Consider the following 21,224-nt stretch of genomic DNA (forward strand, 5'->3'; position numbering starts at 1 on the left):
TTCAAATAATGACGCCAAGGAAAACTAAGGGGACATGCAATTTCAAGGAGTAAGTGAACAAAAGACAGAGTGGATGAATACAGTGCGTATAGTCAGAATGACAGTGAACGAATACAGTGCGTATAGTCAGAATGACAGTGGACGAATACAGTGCGTATAGTCAGAATGACAGTGGACGAATACAGTGCGTATAGTCAGAATGACAGTGGACAAATACCGTGCGTATAGTCAGAATGACAGTGGATGAATACAGTGCGTATAGTCAGAATGACAGTGGAAGGAATACAGTGCGTATAGTCAGAATGACAGTGCGTACAGTCAGAATGACAGTGGATGAATACAGTGCGTACAGTCAGAATGACAGTGGATGAATACAGTGCGTATAGTCAGAATGACAGTGTATGAATACAGTGCGTATAGTCAGAATGACAGTGGATGAATACAGAGCGTATAGTCAGAATGACAGTGGATGAATACAGAGCGTATAGTCAGAATGACAGTGGATGAATACAGTGCGTATAGTCAGAATGACAGTGGATGAATACAGAGCGTATAGTCAGAATGACAGTGGATGAATACAGTGCGTATAGTCAGAATGACAGTGGATGAATACAGTGCGTATAGTCAGAATGACTGTGGATGAATACAGTGCGTATAGTCAGAATGACAGTGGATGAATACAGTGAGTGCGTATAGTCAGAATGACAGTGGATGAATACAGTGCGTATAGTCAGAATGACAGTGGATGAATACAGTGTGTATAGTTAGAATGACAGTGGATAAATAGTGTACGTATATACTGTTGCTGCTGTGTGTGAGGCTGGGCCAGGGCCTCAGTGGGATGATGACACAGTAGAGCGTGACAGACACGGCCCCCAGCTCTGTCCCCTGCTTGGACACACAGATCTGGTCCGTCATCCCAGGGCTGGCACGATAAACCTGCTCAGATGCCTGTGTGTGTGAGAGAGAGACAGAAAGGAGTGTCCCTGTGCTCTGAACATGAGACTGCTCCCTTATTATTTATGCCCTGGTAACCACTGTATACCCGACTAACTGGACAGTCTGACCCGTTCTTCAGCCACCGACAGTAACCCGTTCTTCAGCCACCGACAGTCTAACCCGTTCTTCAGCCACTGACAGTCTAACCGTTCTTCAGCCACCGACAGTCTAACCCGTTCTTCAGCCACCGACAGTCTAACCCGTTCTTCAGCCACCGACAGTCTAACCCGTTCTTCAGCCACCGACAGTCTAACCCGTTCTTCAGCCACCGACAGTCTAACCCGTTCTTCAGCCACCGACAGTCTAACCCGTTCTTCAGCCACCGACAGTCTAACCCGTTCTTCAGCCACCGACAGTCTAACCGTTCTTCAGCCACCGACAGTCTAACCCATTCTTCAGCCACCGACAGTCTTACCCGTTCTCAGCCACCGACAGTCTAACCCGTTCTTCAACCACCGACAGTCTCAACCGTTCTTCAGCCATCGACAGTCTAACCGTTCTTCAGCCACCGACAGTCTAACCGTTCTTCAGCCACCGACAGTCTAACCGTTCTTCAGCCACCGACAGTCTAAACCGTTCTTCAGCCACCGACAGTCTAACCCGTTCTTCAGCCACCGACAGTCTAAACCGTTCTTCAGCCACCGACAGTCTAAACCGTTCTTCAGCCACCGACAGTCTAAACCGTTCTTCAGCCACCGACAGTCTAAACCGTTCTTCAGCCACCGACAGTCTAAACCAGAGGTGGGCAAACTTTTTGATTCGCGGGCCACAATGGGTTCTAAAATTTGACAGAGGGGCCGGGCCAGAAGCATTTGGAGGGAGTGTTTGGGCCGGATATACTAAAGCATTAAATGTAGTGTGAGCAAACCTCATAGCACAGTAAGAACACTACAACCCAATTTATTAACTGTCTTTCAAATGTGAAAAATAGCCCTTATCAGTTAATAAATTTGTCTCAAGGAATATGCAAGATATGGCATTTACATACTATTTCGCAGATACTGGGAGGAGGAAATGTAAATAGATTAAAATAACATACGCACTGTGATTTATCAAGATTGCGTCTGTTTTTAATAAGTTTCAATCGAAGGTGCAAAGTTAAAGAAATCAACATTTATTGAAAAATGCAATCACTTTCAACATTCAAAACATATTACACAACGAAATACTCAAGCTCAATAATATCTACTTGTGTTAAACTCCGCAAAATCATGGATGGATTGTCCTGACCGCGCGCTCTACAAACTCGCCACGGACGCCCTCGCCTTCACGCGCAAACAGTACACGTGTATCGTTGCCAAGCACACAGATATAGGCTGTATTAAATATCCTACCTGCAGCTGAAAATTAGCCTTTGCTAATTTGAATGCCAGCAAATAACTTGCCTTGGTACTTGACTCTTGAATTGCAGTTTGTCGGTGAAAAACGTTCTGTTGACTCTGTAAATTAGCTGCCAACCTCTGAGCAGTAGCCGCCCGTTCTTGTGTTGACTGCTTGCTAGCATAGTTTGCATGCTTCGTGGCAAAGTGACGGCTGACATTGTACTCTTTGAAAACCGCAACAGCTTCTTGGCATATCAGACATACAGCCGTTGATCGGACTTCAGTGAAGAAGTATTTTGTTGTCCACTCCTTATTAAACACTCGGCATTCGCTGTCCACTTTCCTTCTCTTTGGTCCGCTCATTTTCACAGAAGAGCTTAATGGTGACGTGAAACGAAGTGAAAATTAAAGTGAAATAAAGAGAAATACGCGCCACTCCAACAACGGTCAATGTGTTTTGAGTGCGCCATCTATTGGGGAAACGTGGGTATTGCAGGGAAAGGGGGAAAAAGGAGGTTTTTACTATAATTTGGACAAGTTCGGCGGGCCGGATTAAAAAGCCTAACGGGCCGTATGTGGCCAGCGGGCCGTAGTTTGCCCATGTCTGGTCTAAACCGTTCTTCAGCCACCGACAGTCTAAACCGTTCTTCAGCCACCGACAGTCTAAACCGTGGGCTTTAGCTTAAAAAGGTACTAAAGGAAAAGACACCATACCGAACATCGGCCATGCGCAGTAGCTAACATGCAGGGTGGCGACGAATGTGGCAATTCAACATTTAATCGTCAGGAAATAAACAGAAGGTAACGCTTGATGTTCTGTGATCAGAGGCGATAAGATGGCTCCCCGCTGGCTCCGCTGTTAACCGTTCGTCTGCATGGTCTGCTTTGTCCTTAAAAGAGGGAGCATTTGAGTGTATTTATTTCATCTATTTATGTTATGGCAGTATATGCTCATTCATTTATGACCAATAATTTATTATTGAGATGAATTGATTTAAAGTGAGTGGGAAGCTGACCCCTGGCCTTTCTGTACCAGCCAGTCTCCAACCATGAAGAACACAACACCGTGCTACATCATCCTTCACACTTTATTGATAGTTTGTGTTAGAAAGCAGACTCCCAATCAGCCCTGTACAAACTTAGAAACACAAATTGAAGACCACACACTGGAACTGAGTGACAACAGGGACTGACAACCAAAGACCCCAGCCTTAAAACTGACCTGGCAAAGTAAGAGAAAGAGCGATGGAGAGAAAGAGGAAAACAAAAGGAGATGGAGAGAGAAAGTGTGAGAAAGAAAGAAACGTAACAATCCTTCACAGAAGGATATGCTTTAGGCCCTCTGGCAGCTGAGCAATTATGTCGCAAAGATCTCCATCACTTTCCAGAAAATTATATATTTTTGTTGTTGTAAGATGCAAGGTTCTGCATGAATTATTTCCGCACTTTGATGCTCTGTTGTCTTTATTCGTGTGAATAACAGATGTCGGGAACAGAGGTGTCCAAACTTTCTCAGGCTACGTGACCATTGCTGTGATGCAGGCTCTCTCTCGACAGGTAGAACAGACCCATTTAGTTGTTTTAGGAGCTAATCTACACTGCTCTCAGTTGCAGAAAATCCTTTACATCTACTGCCGTTTACATCTACTGCCATACACTGTAGATAAACTCAACCAATTAAGTATCAAAGTCAAATAAAAAAAATTAGAGGAAGATAAAAGCTGAATAGGCAAAACGCGGTTCCGCGCAAAGACTCTGCCTGCTGATTGGCCGAGGGCCTTTAGCTGGAGGCTGTCGTCATGGAGAGGCAGACGTGGTAAAGCTCCACCCCTTTTCCAACCAGCTGCTAGAAAGCCACGCCTCTTCAGGGAGTGTTGGGCTGGGAGGTCTTCGAGGAAGCCAGCATGGCACGTACTTTGGCCATCAGATCCTGAAAAGGAGAAGGGGAGAGGGGGATGAGAGGAGAGAGAGAAACAGACACACAAGGAGAGGGAGGGGAAAGAGTGAGTGAGAGTGCCATATAAAAGACCAATAATGAGGACCAGAGGAAACGTCTTGATTAAAAAGCCTACAGTCATATAATCTGGATCAAATACTGATGCATGCAAAATTGTCTACTCTCTCAGAGAGCCTTCCCCCACCATCACAATTCAACACAAACACAAATCTTCCTCCCTGCCTCTCCCTGGGGTTATTTTTCAACTAGGACAGCTTAATGTATTCCTGACTATTTATGACAGTGGGCTGTGGGACGGCTTCTCTCCTCCCTGCAACAGAAGGCCCTCAGATCCACTTATTAGGTAAGCAGTCCCAACGTGAACACAATCCAACCCGGAGAATACACATCAAATAGGGGAGATAATCAAGCCGCTGAACAGGCCACTTGTCATAGATGCTTCTCCTTGCTCAGGGGTGACATGGGGCATGTATTGTCTAACGCTATGTCTCCTCCTCTTCTCCGGTTGTTCTCTCCCTCCTCCCTCTCCTGTGGCTGACGGAGATATTGAGCCACAAAGTCAAATAAAGCCCTGCTCCATATCAGTCGTAAAACAAACTCCCGAGTTAACAAGCAAGAGCACACGCACAGAGACGGAGGGACACATCAGAGTGAAAGCAGTGGTGGTGGTCTGGGTAGTTGAGGGGAGTACAACCTGGCCAGCCACTGTTAAAACAGCGGGAAGGAGGTGCAGGAATTTGAGACAGAGGGACAAACAAAAAGGCATTATGAATAATGGAGTTAACCTCTTGCTCCTACCTGGCACGCAGGCGTCCCATCTAGAGCTCTGGAAATGCAAATGCGCTACGCTAAATGCTAATAGTATTAGTTAAAACTCAAACGTTCATTAAAATACACATGCAGGGTATTGAATTAAAGCTATACTCGTTGTGAATCCAGGCAACAAGTCAGATTTTTAAAATGCTTTTCGGCGAAAGCATGAGAAGCTATTATCTGATAGCATGTAACACCCCAAAAGACCCGCAGGGGACGTAAACAAAATAATTAGCATAGTCGGCGCTACACAAACCGCACAAAAAAAATATAAAACATTCATTACCTTTGACCATGTTCTTTGTTGGCACTCCTAGATGTCCCATAATCACTATTGGGTCTTTTTTAAAATTAAATCGGCCTAGATATCGATCTATGAAGACTGTGTTATAAACGGAAAAAAATAGCGTTTCATAACGTAACGTCATTTTTTTAAATTCAAAAAGTCGATGATAAACTTTCACAAAACACTTTGAAATACTTTTGTAATGCAACTTTAGGTACTAGTAAACGTTAATAAGCAATCAAATTAATCACGAGACGAAGTGTTTTCTATAGGGGTCCGTCTTGAAATACTGTCCGTGTATTTCTCAACCAAAATATCCGGTCGGAGACCTGAAGAAAAAGCCTGTCTCTTGTTCGTTTGACCAAGAAACAAAGAATTGGCAAATGACAAGACTGTTGACATCGTGTGGAAGCTGTAGGTACTGCAACCTCAGCCCTATTTAATGTCTTTCGCCCATAACAATGGGTTGAAGCGGCTGATGGATATATTTTTCCACTTTCAGTGATCAGATTTTCCTGCACTTTTCAATGAAACGCACGTTCTGTTATAGTCACAGCCGTGATTTAACCAGTTTTATAAACGTCTGAGTGTTTTCTATCCACACATACTAATCATATGCATATACTATATTCCTGGCATGAGTAGCAGGGTGCTGAAATGTTGCGCGATTTTTAACAGAATGTTCGGAAAAGTAGAGGGTCGACTGAAGAGGTTAATGTCGGAGGTAAATTATGTGAGAGTGGGGCTTTAGACAGGGCTGGTCCTGAAGCCTCTAAGTGTCTCTCTCTGAGGGACGTCTAGCACCTGACTCAGCGTACTGATGAGAGAGCTGTGTTTTAAGTATGTGTGAGTGTAAGAGAAGGCGGGAAAGTGTAAAAGACAAACGTGAGAGTCTGAGAGAACGAGTAAAGGGTGTGTAAAAGACAGCAGGAAAGAGGGAGCCTGGCAATGTTGTTGGAAGGGGTACATAGAGTCCTCCAGGGGGATGTTTCCGACTAGGAGCACCTTGATCTTTGGCATCAGGAAAAAGAGGAGGGCTAAGCGTGGATCAAGTCCTGCTAAGCCTGGATAATGTCCTACTCTGCCCTATACTACCCTGCTACTGGCTAGTCATCAGCTCTTCTGTCAGCGTACTGTAATTAACAGCCCTAATCACACCGCTGACAAGCTGCTGTCACAACATGTCATGTGCACGCGCACCCACAAGATCACGTCGGAATTAACATATGTGTTTTGGGGATGGAGTGGTTCGTGAACGCCGACTCACACATGCAAAGTAAACACACGAAGACAAAATACACACAGGAAAACAGAAGCACACACAACGGTCACCCATAGCTGAGCCTGGCACTGAGATTTCGGATGCAGACAAGGTCTAAAAGGAGCATAGAGAAACCCTTCTCTGTAGAGGACCGTATCACCAACCGGCACAGTCCCCAGAAGGAGAGCTCAGCCTCACACCAACCACCTCTCACCTCCAGCAGTGCTAGGAGAATGAATGGGCTCCATGAGCAGAGAGAGGGAGAAAGGTTCATCACGAGCCTGGAGATGAGTGAGAGGAGGCAGAGAGAGGAGGATCCCTCAGGAGTGGCAGAGAAAGCAGACAGAGCTGGCAGAGCAGGCAAGCCCTCGGAGGAGAATGAAAAGAAGAGAAGGAGACGAGGGGAGGCAGAGCACAAGAGCTCACATTACAGTATCAAGGACGAGAGGGGGACGAGTGGACTGGCTTCCAGAGCCTTGTGAACGAAAGAGAGAGGAAGGGACACTGACACTTTAATCAGTGTGAAGTGTAAGGGGAGTGAGTATGGGAGCGGTGAGGGATATTGTATGTGATAGAGGGATCACAGATTGTGTGCCAGGGGTAAAAAGTGTGTGCGGCAGCGAGAGGTCCATCTGGTCAGTTTGTAATGAGGAACAGCTCCTCTTACATACATCGGGGCCCGTGGCCAGACAGCAGAGTGGCTCCGCTCCAAATCCCAGCTCACTCACTGGCAACTGTAGGCTGTTCACAGAGATGGGCTATAGCTGCAGGCAGGACCCCTCTGCCTCCGCTGCAGCCAAAACCCACTCACTCCATTTACACCATCAGATTCCCTCATTCACTACCGTCAGTCCATTTGGAGATACTCCTACACCCTACAGTCATTCTCTTTGGACTGAATTCTACACATTAAGGTGCATTAATTCTACACATCAAGGTCCACTATGGAGGTGAGTTACTGTGGTGTTTTCTACAGCTTCAGTGGTCTCTATTCTTTGCCACGGTCACTGTATTGATTTTTACATGTCAAGGGTCGTTATCTATCCTTGGTCCATGTCCCATTCTCTCTACCGTTCCATTATTTGAATCTCTACAAGCCTGTATGTTAGTCTCTTCTAACTCTGTGTCCATCTCTGTCAATACGTTTATCGATCTCAACGACTGGCTGCCTCCACCAGCCAGTCAAGTCAGGCTGCCTCCACCAGCCAGTCAAGTCAGGCTGCCTCCACCAGCCAGTCAAGTCAGGCTGCCTCCACCAGCCAGTCAAGTCAGGCTGCCTCCACCAGCCAGTCAAGTCAGGCTGCCTCCACCAGCCAGTCAAGTCAGGCTGCCTCCACCAGCCAGTCAAGTCAGGCTGCCTCCACCAGCCAGTCAAGTCAGGCTGCCTCCACCAGCCAGTCAAGTCAGGCTGCCTCCACCAGCCAGTCAAGTCAGGCTGCCTCCACCAGCCAGTCAAAACTAATGTGGGTGTTCCAAACAGCAGTGCTGCTACTCTGGTATTTTCATTCAGAGATGGCTGGGTGATGTCAGCTTTACTTTCACTGTGTGCCTCAGATCCTCCTCCAGAAAACTTCCTCATATAGAGCAGGTCCAGGGAGAGGTTTCAACCACTCTCTCCCATGACCTCTTTTTCCTCCCCCCTCCCCTATCCCACTCATATGACCTATGCGTTTCGCTCTCTCTGTCCACAATACACAGGCCACTCTGACTCCATGAGGGCTGCGCTCCAGGTAAGGCTAATCCCTCTCTGACTCCCTATGGAGGTGCTCCTCCTGGGCCATCTGGCTGGCTCGATGAGGTGTTGGTGACAGCCTAGAGTCGACCTAGAGGCGTGATCCGGTCATCAGTAGAGAGAGAAGGGCTTCGTCTCGATAAAGTCCTACTCTACCCTACTCTGTCCTGGTCCTGGCTAGCCATCAGCTCCCCCCACGTAAATCACACCGCTGACATGTCGCTCAGCTCATACATCACCTTAAACACACACACAAAGACATCACACTTCTTTACACACCACATCATAATAATATAATATAATATAATAATATATAATTTACATTTACATTTAAGTCATTTAGCAGACGCTCTTATCCAGAGCGACTTACAAATTGGTGCATTCACCTTATGACATCCAGTGGAACAGCCACTTTACAATAGTGCATCTACATATTTTAAGGGGGGTGAGAAGGATTACTTTATCCTATCCTAGGTATTCCTTAAAGAGGTGGGGTTTCAGGTGTCTCCGGAAGGTGGTGATTGATTCCGCTGTCCTGGCGTCGTGAGGGAGTTTGTTCCACCATTGGGGAGCCAGAGCAGCGAACAGTTTTGACTGGGCTGAGCGGGAACTGTACTTCCTCAGTGGTAGGGAGGCGAGCAGGCCAGAGGTGGATGAACGCAGTGCCCTTATTTGGGTGTAGGGCCTGATCAGAGCCTGGAGGTACTGAGGTGCCGTTCCCCTCACAGCTCCGTAGGCAAGCACCATGGTCTTGTAGCGGATGCGAGCTTCAACTGGAAGCCAGTGGAGAGAGTGGAGGAGCGGGGTGACGTGAGAGAACTTGGGAAGGTTGAACACCAGACGGGCTGCGGCGTTCTGGATGAGTTGTAGGGGTTTAATGGCACAGGCAGGGAGCCCAGCCAACAGCGAGTTGCAGTAATCCAGACGGGAGATGACAAGTGCCTGGATTAGGACCTGTGCCGCTTCCTGTGTGAGGCAGGGTCGTACTCTGCGGATGTTGTAGAGCATGAACCTACAGGAACGGGCCACCGCCTTGATGTTAGTTGAGAACGACAGGGTGTTGTCCAGGATCACGCCAAGGTTCTTAGCGCTCTGGGAGGAGGACACAATGGAGTTGTCAACCGTGATGGCGAGATCATGGAACGGGCAGTCCTTCCCCGGGAGGAAGAGCAGCTCCGTCTTGCCGAAGTTCAGCTTGAGGTGGTGATCCGTCATCCACACTGATATGTCTGCCAGACATGCAGAGATGCGATTCGCCACCTGGTCATCAGAAGGGGGAAAGGAGAAGATTAATTGTGTGTCGTCTGCATAGCAATGATAGGAGAGACCATGTGAGGTTATGACAGAGCCAAGTGACTTGGTGTATAGCGAGAATAGGAGAGGGCCTAGAACAGAGCCCTGGGGGACACCAGTGGTGAGAGCGCATGGTGAGGAGACAGATTCTCGCCACGCCACCTGGTAGGAGCGACCTGTCAGGTAGGACGCAATCCAAGCGTGGGCCACGCCGGAGATGCCCAACTCGGAGAGGGTGGAGAGGAGGATCTGATGGTTCACAGTATCGAAGGCAGCCGATAGGTCTAGAAGGATGAGAGCAGAGGAGAGAGAGTTAGCTTTAGCGGTGCGGAGCGCCTCCGTGATACAGAGAAGAGCAGTCTCAGTTGAATGACTAGTCTTGAAACCTGACTGATTTGGATCAAGAAGGTCATTCTGAGAGAGATAGCGGGAGAGCTGACCAAGGACGGCACGTTCAAGAGTTTTGGAGAGAAAAGAAAGAAGGGATACTGGTCTGTAGTTGTTGACATCGGAGGGATCGAGTGTAGGTTTTTTCAGAAGGGGTGCAACTCTCGCTCTCTTGAAGACGGAAGGGACGTAGCCAGCGGTCAGGGATAATAATATAATAATATATAATAATAATATAATAATATATATGCCATTTAGCAGACGCATCAGAATTAACCGGGGGTGTTTTGGGGATGGAGTGATTAGTGACCGTCGACTCAAACATGCGAAGGAAAACATACAGGGAGGGGAAATCCACACAGGAAAACACACAGGAAGAGAAAATCCACACAGGAAAACACACAGGAAGAGAATATCTAAAAATCAAATCTAGAGTCGGCTTTCTATTCCGCAACAAAGCCTCCTTCACTCACTCCACCAAACTTACCCTAGTAAAACTGACTATCCTACCGATCAGACTTCGGCGATGTCATCTACAAAATAGCTTCCAATACTCTACTCAGCAAACTGGATGCAGTTTATCACAGTGCCATCCGTTTTGTTACTAAAGCACCTTATACTACCAACCACTGCGATCTGTATGCTCTAGTCGGCTGGCCCTCACTACATATTCTTCACCAGACCCACTGGCTCCAGGTCATCTACAAGTCCATGCTGGGTAAAGCTCCGCCTTATCTCAGTTCACTGGTCACGATGGCAACACCCACCCGTAGTACGCGCTCCAGCAGGTATCTCCCTGATCATCCCTAAAGCCAACACCTCATTTGGCCACCTTCCAGTTCTCTGCTGCCTGTGACTGAAGTTGGAGACTTATCTCCCTCACCAACTTGAAACATCTACTATCTGAACAGCTAACCGATTGCTGCAGCTATACATAGTCCATCGGTAAATAGCCCACCCAATTTACCTACCTCATCCCCATACGTTTTTTATTTATTTACTTTTCTGCTCTTTTGCACACCAGTATCTCTACCTGCACATGACCATCTGATCATTTATCACTCCAGTGTTAATCTGCAAAATTGTAATTATCTACCTAACTTCTCATGCCTTTTGCACACAATGTATATAGACTATTTTTTTCTTTCCACTGTGTTATTGACTTGTTTATTGATTACTCCATGTGTAACTCTGTGTTGTTGTCTGTTCACACTGCTATGCTTTATCTTGGCCAGGTCACAGTTGTAAATGAGAACTTGTTCTCAACTAGCCTACCTCATTAAATAAAGGTGAAATAAAAAATAAATAAAAATATCCTCACAGGAAAACACACAGGTAGAGAAAATCAACACAGGAAACACACGCAAGCACACACGCGGTCCCCAAAGCACACTCCTAGCTGAGCCTGGCACCAAGTAGAGGCTCAAATTCTTATGAGCACTCACGAGTGCTGATCCAGACAGGGCATGAACGCAGCATTCTCCCCGGTTGACAGGGTTGGTTCTAATCAGAAGGCTGTGAGGTGGTCTCTCTATCTATCAGACCCAACAGGGTCCTCAATGAGTCAGGACTGATGCATAACATCAGATGGAGATGACAGGGACTCAAACCTTTAAAGGGGTTCTGCGAAGGCATGGCTTTGTGATATGCGCCAAGACAGACATTCATGCAATTGGAGTAGGAATGCTCTCACAGCCTGAAAGTAAGACATGGAATAAACCAGAGAGCAAACGTGAGGATTCCATATGGATTGATCAGCGTGTTTATTAAGTGGTACAACAGGTGTGAGGTGGTTAAAAGATCCCACCGAAGGAAGCACCGTTTCAACATGAAGTTGAAGCACCGTTTCAACATGAAGTTGAAACACATGGGTCTGCACACCCCCCTGCTGGTATTTAAGCTTTTAAGTGATTTCAAACCTACGCTGATAAAACTCCCAATAGATAAATCTCTCTAATGGTCTCCTTTACAGTATGGTTTCGCCCGTAGACTACCAATACCAACACTACCTGTTTCTGACTCATAGCCCAGTTGCTGAACAGAAAGTGTGATCCTACCCAGAGACAGGACCCCTCTCCCAAGATAATTGTGTTGTTTAGGTTTAGAGTGTGTAGTCTTAGAGTGATTATCTTAATTTACCGAGGTTAGCTAGCCAGCTATTTGTCGTCCTTAACGTAGGAGACTCTGCTAGCTAGCCAACAGCTAGACAACGTCTACCGAATAGACTCACAACCCGGTCGCATTCACAGGTAGTATCACATTTTCATTTAATTTCATTACAGTACAACGGTTTGATTTGTTTGATCGTAGCTAGCTACGTAGCTAGCTACATAGCCGTCTTTGTATCAAAGATAATTGTGTAGTCTAGAGCGATTTTCTAGGTTAGCTAGCCAGCTATTGTCGTTCTTTTAACGCAACGTAACGTAAACAACACTACTAGCTAGCCAGCTAGCCCCCGAATAGCAGCACTGCAGAAACTATTACACTCAACGGAACGACTTGATTAGTGTAGTGTCAACAACGCACCCCACTGCCAGCTAGCCTACTTCAGCAGTACTGTATCATTTTAATCATTTTAGTCAATAAGATTCTTGCTACGTAGCTTAACTTTCTGAACATTCGAGACGTGTAGTCGTCCACTTGTCATTCCAATCTCCTTTGCATTAGCGTAGCCTCTTCTGTAGCCTGTCAACTATGTGTCTGTTTATCCCTGTTCTCTCCTCTCTGCACAGACCATACAAACGCTCCACACCGCGTGGCCGCGGCCACCCTAATCTGGTGGTCCCAGCGCGCACGACCCACGTGGAGTTCCAGGTCTCCGGTAGCCTCTGGAACTGCCGATCTGCGGTCAACAAGGCAGAGTTCATCTCAGCCTATGCCTCCCTCCAGTCCCTCGACTTCTTGGCACTAACGGAAACATGGATCACCACAGACAACACTGCTACTCCTACTGCTCTCTCTTCGTCCGCCCACGTGTTCTCGCACACCCCGAGAGCTTCTGGTCAGCGGGGTGGTGGCACCGGGATCCTCATCTCTCCCAATTCTCTCTTTCTCCCCTTACCCATCTGTCTATCGCCTCCTTTGAATTCCATGCTGTCACAGTTACCAGCCCTTTCAAGCTTAACATCCTTATCATTTATCGCCCTCCAGGTTCCCTCGGAGAGTTCATCAATGAGCTTGATGCCTTGATAAGATCCTTTCCTGAGGACGGCTCACCTCTCACAGTTCTGGGCGACTTTAACCTCCCCACGTCTACCTTTGACTCATTCCTCTCTGCCTCCTTCTTTCCACTCCTCTCCTCTTTTGACCTCACCCTCTCACCTTCCCCCCCTACTCACAAGGCAGGCAATACGCTCGACCTCATCTTTACTAGATGCTGTTCTTCCACTAACCTCATTGCAACTCCCCTCCAAGTCTCCGACCACTACCTTGTATCCTTTTCCCTCTCATCCAACACCTCCCACACTGCCCCTACTCGGATGGTATCGCGCCGTCCCAACCTTCGCTCTCTCTCCTCCGCTACTCTCTCCTCTTCCATCCTATCATCTCTTCCCTCCGCTCAAACCTTCTCCAACCTATCTCCTGATTCTGCCTCCTCAACCCTCCTCTCCTCCCTCTCTGCATCCTTTGACTCTCTATGTCCCCTATCCTCCAGGCCGGCTCGGTCCTCCCCTCCCGCTCCGTGGCTCGATGACTCATTGCGAGCTCACAGAACAGGGCTCCGGGCAGCCGAGCGGAAATGGAGGAAAACTCGCCTCCCTGCGGACCTGGCATCCTTTCACTCCCTCCTCTCTACATTTTCCTCCTCTGTCTCTGCTGCTAAAGCCACTTTCTACCACGCTAAATTCCAAGCATCTGCCTCTAACCCTAGGAAGCTCTTTGCCACCTTCTCCCTCCTGAATCCCCCCCCCTCCTCCCTCTCTGCAGACGACTTCGTCAACCATTTTGAAAAGAAGGTCGACGACATCCGATCCTCGTTTGCTAAGTCAAACGACACCGCTGGTTCTGCTCACACTGCCCTACCCTGTGCTCTGACCTCTTTCTCCCCTCTCTCTCTCCAGATGAAATCTCGCGTCTTGTGACGGCCGGCCGCCCAACAACCTGCCCGCTTGACCCTATCCCCTCCTCTCTTCTCCAGACCATTTCCGGAGACCTTCTCCCTTACCTCACCTCGCTCATCAACTCATCCCTGACCGCTGGCTACGTCCCTTCCGTCTTCAAGAGAGCGAGAGTTGCACCCCTTCTGAAAAAACCTACACTCGATCCCTCCGATGTCAACAATTACAGACCAGTATCCCTTCTTTCTTTTCTCTCCAAAACTCTTGAACGTGCCGTCCTTGGCCAGCTCTCCCGCTATCTCTCTCTGAATGACCTTCTTGATCCAAATCAGTCAGGTTTCAAGACTAGTCATTCAACTGAGACTGCTCTCCTCTGTATCACGGAGGCGCTCCGCACTGCTAAAGCTAACTCTCTCTCCTCTGCTCTCATCCTTCTAGATCTATCGGCTGCCTTCGATACTGTGAACCATCAGATCCTCCTCTCCACCCTCTCCGAGTTGGGCATCTCCGGCGCGGCCCACGCTTGGATTGCGTCCTACCTGACAGGTCGCTCCTACCAGGTGGCGTGGCGAGAATCTGTCTCCTCACCACGCGCTCTCACCACTGGTGTCCCCCAGGGCTCTGTTCTAGGCCCTCTCCTATTCTCGCTATACACCAAGTCACTTGGCTCTGTCATAACCTCACATGGTCTCTCCTATCATTGCTATGCAGACGACACACAACTAATCTTCTCCTTTCCCCCTTCTGATGACCAGGTGGCGAATCGCATCTCTGCATGTCTGGCAGACATATCAGTGTGGATGACGGATCACCACCTCAAGCTGAACCTCGGCAAGACGGAGCTGCTCTTCCTCCCGGGGAAGGACTGCCCGTTCCATGATCTCTCCATCACGGTTGACAACTCCATTGTGTCCTCCTCCCAGAGCGCTAAGAACCTTGGTGTGATCCTGGACAACACCCTGTCGTTCTCAACCAACATCAAGGCGGTGGCCCGTTCCTGTAGGTTCATGCTCTACAACATCCGCAGAGTACGACCCTGCCTCACACAGGAAGCGGCGCAGGTCCTAATCCAGGCACTTGTCATCTCCCGTCTGGATTACTGCAACTCGCTGTTGGCTGGGCTCCCTGCCTGTGCCATTAAACCCCTTCAACTCATCCAGAACGCCGCAGCCCGTCTGGTGTTCAACCTTCCCAAGTTCTCTCACGTCACCCCGCTCCTCCGTTCTCTCCACTGGCTTCCAGTTGAAGCTCGCATCCGCTACAAGACCATGGTGCTTGCCTACGGAGCTGTGAGGGGAACGGCACCTCAGTACCTCCAGGCTCTGATCAGGCCCTACACCCAAACAAGGGCACTGCGTTCATCCACCTCTGGCCTGCTCGCCTCCCTACCACTGAGGAAGTATAGCTCCCGCTCAGCCCAGTCAAAACTGTTCGCTGCTCTGGCCCCCCAATGGTGGAACAAACTCCCTCACGACGCCAGGACAGCGGAGTCAATCACCACCTTCCGGAGACACCTGAAACCCCACCTCTTTAAGGAATACCTAGGATAGGATAAGTATTCCCTCTCACCCCCCCCCCTTTAAGATTTAGATGCACTATTGTAAAGTGACTGTTCCACTGGATGTCATAAGGTGAATGCACCAATTTGTAAGTCGCTCTGGATAAGAGCGTCTGCTAAATGACTTAAATGTAAATGTAAATGTAGATACCTGAGTGATTTTGGACTGCATGGAGGAGACGATGGCTGTGGACACTTGTTTCTCTTTCTCCTGCGAGCCGTCCCTGAAAAGAGAGAGAGAGAGAGAGAGACAAAGAACGGGGCAAAGAGAGAGGGAGAGAGAGGGGCAAAGAGAGAGAGAGAAAGAAGAGGTGGAGGAGAGAGAGATAGGGAGAGATGGAGAGAGAAAGAAAAGGTGGGAGAGAGAGATAGGGAGAGATGGAGAGAGAGAGAAGGTGGGAGAGAGTAATAGGGAGAGATGGAGAGAGAAAGAAAAGGTGGGAGAGAGAGATAGGGAGAGATGGAGAGAGAGAGAAGGTGGGAGAGAGTAATAGGGAGAGATGGAGAGAGAAAGAGAAGGTGGAGGAGAGAGAGAGAGAGAGAAAAAAAGAAGGTGGAGGAGAGAGAGAGAGAGAGAAAAAGAAGGTGGGGGAGAGAGATAGGGAGAGATGGAGAGAGAAAGAAGGTGAGTGGAGAGAGAGATAGGGAGAGATGGAGAGAGAAAGAGAAGGTGGGGGGGAGAGAGATAGGGAGAGATGGAGAGAGCAAGAGAAGGTGGGGGAGAGATGGAGAGAGAAAGATAAGATGGGGGAGAGAGATAGGGAGAGATGGAGAGAGATGGAGAGAGAAAGAGAAGGTGGGGGAAGAGAGAGAGAGATAGGGTGAGATGGAGAGAGAGAAAGAGAAGGTGGGTGGAGAGAGAAAGAGAAGGTGGGTGGAGAGAGAAAGAAAATGTGGGGAAGAGATCGAGAGAGAAAGAGAAGGTGGGGGAGAGAGTGGGAGAGAGAAAGATAAGGTGGGGGAGAGAGAGGGAGAGATGGATGAAAGAGAGGATGTGTATATGAAAGGTCTTTATACAATATTCATGGGGACTGCCTGCTGAGTGTTGTAAAACTGGACAGACAAGTAGAAAGAGTGAGAGAGAGAGAGGAGGGAGAGAGAGACCCTTTCTCAAGAAACATAAGTTGCTCATCAAAGTTCCACTCGTCGGAACACACATGACAAGAACAGCCGAAAAACGAATAAATAAATCACAAAAGCAGCGGGAGCTCCTTGCAACTTCCAATAGAATGACCATACCAAAAAAAGTTTTTACAATATCCCCTCAGAGAAGTTTTATTCATATTCAAATGAAAATAATTTAGGATACAAAAGATCCCCCCCAATCTGAGCAGACGTGATTCTGTGCTTCCACACATTTCATGTTCCATTCAACAGGTCAGTCATGTTGGCCAAACCAATCCATCCTTCAGCTTCAGAGAGGTCAGCTTCAGAACGCTCTGGTTATGTTCCAAATGGCCCCAGTTCCCTACATAGTGCACTACTTTACCATAATATACATCCCAAATGGCACCCTATACCCTACATAGTGCACTACTTTACCCTAGCAATACATCCCAAATGGCACCCTATTCCCTACATAGTGCACTACTTTACCCTAATATACATCCCAAATGGCACACTATTCTCTGTTTAGTGCACTACTTTAGACCAGAGCTTTACAGGCCCCGGTCAACAGAAGTGCACTAAACACGGAATAGGGTGCCATTTGCGACGCAGATAAGGCAAGGAACACGACTGCAAAACACTTGTGAAAACTCAAGAGTTTAAAAAATATATAATTCTGGTTAATCAGCTTTGATAAATCCTATTATTTCTTATGGGACAGTTTGATAGCCTTGTTTGTCTGTAGAAAGTATAATATTTGCCATCTGGCAAACTCAACAGTGCCATTGATTCACAGCATTATATGCTCGGTCAGGTACTTCATTTGATTCGCCAAAGGAGACAGCTAGCCTTACTGGGTTCCAACATTACAGACAAAAGACTTGACAATATACATACATTAATAGGTAGCCTCCATTAGCATGGCCTGCACTGAATGATATGAAGGATTCCTGGTCAGGTGCAACTGTCGAGTAACACATGTTCAACCAAAGCACTTCAGTGTAGCACGCCGTGTCCTTCCTTCCTTCCCAGAGGTAGTACATAAACAGAGCCTGTTGAGGTGGGGTGCTTTACCTGGAGAGGCTGGAAGTGGGGCTGGTGGGAGGGGAGGCGCTGGGGGACTTCTTGGCTCCTCTGGGGTACGAGGAGGGGGAACAGGAAGAGCCCTTGGTTGGGAACTTGCCCTTAGAACTCTTCTTCTTCCTCTTCTCATGAGGGGACCTGGGAGACAGGGAGGGAGGGAGACAGGGATGGATAGAGATACAGGGAGTATTTTGGATCTGTACTCTAGTACTTTAGATTTGAAATGATACAATGACCATGAGCTTAAAGTGCAGACGGTCAGCTTTAATTTGAGGGTATTTTCATCCATATTGGCTGAACCATTTAGAAATTATAGCACTTCTTGTATGACGACGTGTGAGAAAGGTTAAGAGGCACAAATATCATTACATTACGCACAAATATCAGTGTCACTGTCACAATACATTTGGAGCTCATGGTACATGGTGAAATTGCCCCGAACCCTTTCAGGAAGTAATGGATTGAGTGATACAGAGAGACAGTGAGTGAGGAGGCCTATAATGCATTCACAGGGCTGCTGTGGCTCAAACTGCTACAGTGAATACAGAAAAGCCATTCCCTCACAGCATTGACCCACTGTTTCCATGGTTTCACCGTTACACGCTTTTCCACGGATCCCAGCAGCCCTACCTGGATCTGGAGTGCCTCCTGGGCAGAGCGGGGCTGATGCCAACGCGATAGGCGGCAGTGCCGTAGCGCTCCCTCTCCTCACGTCTCCTCTCGGACGAGTGAGCCCTTCGGTCCCTCCTCCCAGGGGACTTGGAGCGAGACCTGCAGACAGACACAGGGCGTGAGAGACGGATATGAACACAGAGATGGGAGAGAGAGCACGAGAGAGAGAGAGAGAGAGTGGTGAGAAGAGGGGACACAAAGAGAAGGAAGGAGAGAGGTGGGAAGAGAGGACACAGAGAGAGAGAGGAAGGACAGAGAGGAAAACTCTAAACAACACAAGGAAATTAAATATGCAGTATATTCCGCAGTGCCTGGGGCAAAAGTCTGTCTTTTCTCTAGCGGTGAGCACTGAGGAGAAACTAATAATCAGTGAGGGTGTGAAATACTCAAGCATAGGGGAAATGGCCAACTTTTTACACTCCTTTAAACCAGCAGCTGGTCTCTGGGGCTGACCCGTCCTCCCACGTCCCATGCACCCCAGCCCTCTGACCACTACTGTGCTCTGCGGCCACCTCTCAGTTTCATTACCAATCCGAGTACTGTTCACGGGGCTGCTCTTAGTGAACGTAGTGAGATAGAGGGCAGAGGAAAGAGATGCGAAATAGAGTTATCCACTTATAAAGTAGAGTTGAGCACTTTTCACTTCAAAAGTGGTTTATAATGTTACCCATCCGTCGCGCCAGCTATGCTCACTCCTTTTCTTTTTATCCTACAAGTAAGGAGGGGTAGAGCCAGGGTCATTATCTGTGTAGTAAAGGCCACTATGTAAATGTCAGTGTCTGCAGAGGGGTTTAACTCACTGGGGTGGCAGTCATTGCCCCGGTCTGGTCAATACTCGCCACATTAGCCCTGATAGATGAACGAGATGTAACTGTGTACAGACCGGGCCCATCCCTCACACTCCTCCGCTCTCTCTTCATCCCCCTGTCTGTCTGTCCTCCCCGGGCCATAGCTCTATATAATATAGGACAGCCATTACCATGGTGATTCAGTCGTTTCACATCCCACTGCCAAGGGCAATAACGACACCAAATGACTCTCGCAATAATAAGTGACAAAAACTAAATTGAATTTCTCCTGATTTAAAATGTCACCCCCCCACCAGCTACAAATGAGTGTTTATTTGAGAACACTAGCGTACGTGCACGTCTGGAAACACTCTCGCACAGTTACACACATTTAATGCACACGCACAAACTGGCCACACATCGATGAAAATTATATCTAATGGAGCCGTTTAAAAAGTACTTTGCAGCTGGGGACACAGTGGACCGTTGGACAAAAGCCAAATTTGCTCAAGGATAAACACAAACAGACGGGTCATTCTTGACTATAGGGGGCTGAAGAAATGACAGGAAAAGGGAAGTTGTCAGAGGAAGGGTGCAATTTGAGGGCAACTGTACATTCGAGGTAGACATTCCCTGCACCCCCCCTCATTATCTTTCCTGTATGGATGTTGTTGACCCTTCATGGGTCCACAGGGGCCTCTAAACTCTGCTGGTAAAGATCTCACACTGGCCCCTGGGGCCAAGGGCCCCAATTAAACACCCAGGGGTGGAACAGGGGGGCAGGGGCTAAGGATGGGGGCATGACAGGCCTGTCAATGACTACAGACAATGTCAGAGGGCTGACCCTGATACTGTGAGACAGGATGCAAATGATGGACAGAGAGAAGGGGATGAGAAAGACAGAAAAAGACAGGTGGGAAAGTAGTACCTCTTGAGTTAATGGAGAGCAGCAGTCCTGCTGATGTGTTAACAAGGGGGAACCTCCCCTGACACACACACACACAGACAGAGACAGAGAGAGAGACACAGAGAGACACAGAGAGAGAGAGAGAGAGAGAGAGAGAGAGAGAGAGAGAGATAGAGATAGAGAGAGAGAGAGAGAGAGAGAGAGAGAGAGAGAGAGAGAGAGAGAGTGTCCATTGAGCTGCTAGAGACTGGTGAGGAGGAGCCGGGACACGAGCAGAGTAAGCTGCCAATTTAATTCCGTCGTCAGACCTAGACAGATTGAGACTGCGTCTCAAATGGCACTCTATTCCCTATATAGTGCACTACTTTTGTCTAGCGGCCATAGGGAATAGGGAGCGATTTGGGATGCACTAATACAGACAAGCAGGCAGTCAGCCAGCCACCTGCAGGAAGGCTCCATTACCTCTTTCTCAAGGTTAGTAAGGGAGACCTTTAAAAGGCTGGGGATTGAAATGGGGAGTGATTGGCAGGGCTGATGTCTGCACAACCCTCAGAGGTTCCCCTCTGTAGAACCAGATTAAACCTTTCAGATGCTCCCCATTCTAAAAAACGTCACTTGTGTCCCAAACGTCACCCTATTCCCTATGTAGTACACCCATAGGGCTCTGGTTAAAAGTATTGCACTGTGTAGGGAATAGGATCGATTTGGGATGCAGTCTGAATCTTCATCAACGCTGTAAAAAAATGAGTAGGAGCTCACTGTCTCTTCCAGCCTCCCAACACACAAAAAAAACCGCTGACTGATTCTGTGACTGGTCATTATCAGGGATCCATTTCACTCTTCCCTTCAAATTTTGCCGCAGACCGGATTTTTTTCTTTCTTCATTTGACTTGCTCTGCAAAAAAATACGAAAGAAAATGGAGGAAATTTGGCGTGCTTGCACATTACAGGATTGCAATCTCTGACACAAGGCTCAGCGGATGCCCCCTTCTCAATCTAGG

General features: G+C 48.0%; 1 protein-coding gene across 2 annotated transcripts in view; it reads right to left on the minus strand.

The window, feature by feature from the left end:
• Nucleotides 1–3,391: 3,391 nt before the first annotated feature.
• Nucleotides 3,392–21,224, minus strand: part of LOC124006840 (splicing factor, suppressor of white-apricot homolog) — a 150,779-nt gene continuing 132,946 nt past the window's right edge. For both annotated transcript variants that reach the window (XM_046317029.1, XM_046317028.1), the window contains exons 15-18: nt 18,487–18,627; nt 17,848–17,994; nt 15,818–15,890; nt 3,392–4,251 (exon numbers count right to left, since the gene is read on the minus strand). In XM_046317029.1, the coding sequence (XP_046172985.1) occupies nt 4,186–4,251; nt 15,818–15,890; nt 17,848–17,994; nt 18,487–18,627 (427 nt within the window). In that variant the 3' untranslated portion in view covers nt 3,392–4,185. The remainder of the gene's footprint in view (nt 4,252–15,817; nt 15,891–17,847; nt 17,995–18,486; nt 18,628–21,224) is intronic.

This window comes from Oncorhynchus gorbuscha, linkage group LG20 (genome assembly GCF_021184085.1).
Source record: "Oncorhynchus gorbuscha isolate QuinsamMale2020 ecotype Even-year linkage group LG20, OgorEven_v1.0, whole genome shotgun sequence".
Taxonomy (NCBI): Eukaryota; Metazoa; Chordata; class Actinopteri; order Salmoniformes; family Salmonidae; genus Oncorhynchus; species Oncorhynchus gorbuscha.